The 2,807-nt window shown below is 42.5% G+C and overlaps 1 protein-coding gene across 1 annotated transcript; it reads left to right on the top strand.

Moving 5' to 3' along the window:
* Positions 1 to 209: 209 nt before the first annotated feature.
* On the top strand, positions 210 to 2,476 carry LOC121937625 (peptidyl-prolyl cis-trans isomerase-like). Its single transcript, XM_042480954.1, has 4 exons — positions 210 to 262; positions 357 to 489; positions 718 to 890; positions 2,074 to 2,476. Exons 1-4 carry the CDS (start codon positions 210 to 212, stop codon positions 2,255 to 2,257), a joined length of 543 nt encoding a protein of 180 aa, XP_042336888.1. The 3' UTR covers positions 2,258 to 2,476.
* The last annotated feature ends 331 nt before the right edge of the window (positions 2,477 to 2,807 follow it).

Below are 2,807 nucleotides of genomic sequence, written 5' to 3'. Positions count from 1 at the left end.
TTTTACACTTTGCGGGACTTTTAATTCCAAGTTGCTGGTTTTATTTTCTCTGTTTGTTTTCACGGTTTGTTGGTTTGAACGCTCGTGAAAGCGTCTTTGACGACGACGCAGGAAAGCTGATGGTGTGAGGTTTGAAATGGTTAAAACGGGACATACTGCGTGCAGCCGGAGTGAGAGCTGCAGGTTTTCCCTCCGTGTGGCGTTACGCAATGCGTCGCTCCACAGAGCAAAGTGCAGAGTATCTGACGGCGGCGAGCCAGATGTGACCTCAGACTTTTAACCTCCGTAAGGACTCGGGTTTTATCGCACGCCGGACGCAGCTCGTCGTTTCAACTATAACGGCCTTTGTGTTGATTTTGTGTCCCGCAGCTCCGTGCAGATGAGGTGCCCAAGACCGCCGAAAACTTCCGCGCCCTGTGCACCGGCGAGAAGGGCTACGGCTACAAGGGATCCACCTTCCACCGCATCATCCCCGGCTTCATGTGTCAGGTGACGCGCTTTCTTCCTCCTGCAGCATCAGTTTGCTGATGATTTGTTTTTGCTGTATTTTAGTATTTATCAGCCTTTTCTTTGGTGTGTCTCATATTTTATTTATATTCATTTTATTGTTTTGCGTTTCAGAAGCAGCACTTCAGAAAATCCACTGTTCTTGTTTCTATTTATTTCTTTTCTCTTTCTGAGCTCTAGTCTTCATTTTTGTGTTTTTTTGACGCGCAGGGTGGCGACTTCACCAACCACAACGGAACCGGAGGAAAGTCCATCTACGGTAACAAGTTCGCCGACGAGAACTTCAACCTGAAGCACGTCGGCGCCGGCATCCTGTCCATGGCCAACGCCGGCCCCAACACCAACGGGTCCCAGTTCTTCATCTGCACGGCCGAGACACCATGGTGAGGGCGCACGCACACATGCACGCTTACACACACATGCCCGCTTACACACACGCACACATGCTCGCTTAGACACACTCATGTGCACGCATGCAGACTTACACACGCTCACACTCACATGCACACTTACACACACATGCACGCTTACGCACACATGCACGCTTACGCACACATGCACGCTTACACACATGCACACATGCTCACTTAGACACACTCATGTGCACGCATGCACACTTACACACACATGCACGCTTACACACACACACACTCTGGACGTGCGGGCAGTTTCTAATGAACTCAGATGGTCGGGATCTGGATCATCAGAGACGATGTGATCGCGACATTAATCAATACTCAGTATTATTGTGTTTTTAAATGTGATTTATTCCGTTTTTAATTTTAACTGAGAAAAATATCACCAAAGGGAAACACTTTTATTATCTCTATCAAAATCTTTTTTTTTTCTTGTTTCTAGTGGATCAAAAACGCTTTTGATTTTGTTACTCCAGTAGGTTTCTCAAAGTAGATTATTGTTATTTTACCTTTTATACTTGCCACCTAATCATAATAATCATAATAATCATAATAATAATAGAAACAGTCATGCTTGGAACAGTGAATCAATAACAGAATGACATGCAAAAATACTGCAATACTATGCTGTATCCATTTTTCTAAAACGCATTTTTAAATTCATTTATTTTCTTCACTGTCATTAGTGTGTCAGTTACTTCATCCCTTAAACAATTTAATTAATACATGTTCATATTTAAAAGAAAGGTAGAACAAAAAAGTAATAATGATAATAAAAAACTCTTTAAAAAATTGCAAACTTTTCTCTGTTGTTTAAATGTTTAAAGAATTAAAGAAAAAATCACCAAAACTTTTTAAAGAATAGAAAATGGCAACAAATTGCCTATTTTCTTTAAAAATCACAAAAAATTGCCCAAAAAACAAAGTTGTCAAACTAAACTGTAAGATAAAATAGAACAGAGAGAAAAACAAAAACTAAAAATCACATAAAAAAGAGTCTGTATGTGACGCTCGCCGCCGTGTTTATGTCGGCGTGGAGGCAAAAATCTCCGCAGGATGTTGGCGTTGACGTTGGTGTTGGTGTTGACGTTGACGGCGTTGACATTGATGTTGACGTTGGTGTTGGTGTTGACGCGTGTCGTCTCCGCAGGCTCGATGGGAAACACGTGGTGTTCGGCTCCGTGGTCGAGGGGATGGACGTGGTGAAGAAGATGGAGGCCCTCGGCACCCAGAGCGGGAAAGCAAACACCAAGGTCGTCATCTCCGACTGCGGGGACGACACCCAGCTCCAGCACTTAACCCTTTCTGCTCGTCCTGTAGCCGCACCCCTGTAGGCTCCGCCCCCTCCCGCCCGCCATTCAACATTCCTGATCATGGAGATTCAGCCCCACCCCCCCCCCCCCCCCCCCCCGTTTTTTATTCTGTTGTTTATTGCATGTTTCTGCATTTGTGACTTTGAAAGTTTCTTTTGCATTAACGTTTTTTTCCACAATCCCAACGTTTTTTTTGTTAAGTCAAAAAAATGAAGGAGAATAAAACAAAAGTTGCCTTGACGATTGAGACGGCTGCTTTCTGTTTTTAATCACACAAACTTTTCTTTTTATTGTGTCGAAACTGTAACTGTGGTTTCAATATTTAACGATTACATCTGAATAACTCAACGAAGAGCCCAAAACATAAATCTGGAAAACGAGGACAGAAACTTTTGAGGTCTTTCACAAATCTCGCCTCTGAAGGGACAATAAATAACCACGCAGTCATGTCGTCGAGAGGCGACGTGAAAAATCACAGCATGAATAAATCTGCCAGTGAAGAAAGAGGAAAATAACAAAAAAATTATAAAATAATACAATAATAATAAATAATAGAAAATATTACTATTAT

Source organism: Plectropomus leopardus, unplaced genomic scaffold (genome assembly GCF_008729295.1).
Source record: "Plectropomus leopardus isolate mb unplaced genomic scaffold, YSFRI_Pleo_2.0 unplaced_scaffold269, whole genome shotgun sequence".
NCBI classification, from domain to species: domain Eukaryota; kingdom Metazoa; phylum Chordata; class Actinopteri; order Perciformes; family Serranidae; genus Plectropomus; species Plectropomus leopardus.
The sequence above is the reverse complement of the archived record's forward strand: the minus strand, read 5'-3'. Positions and strand labels throughout refer to the sequence as shown.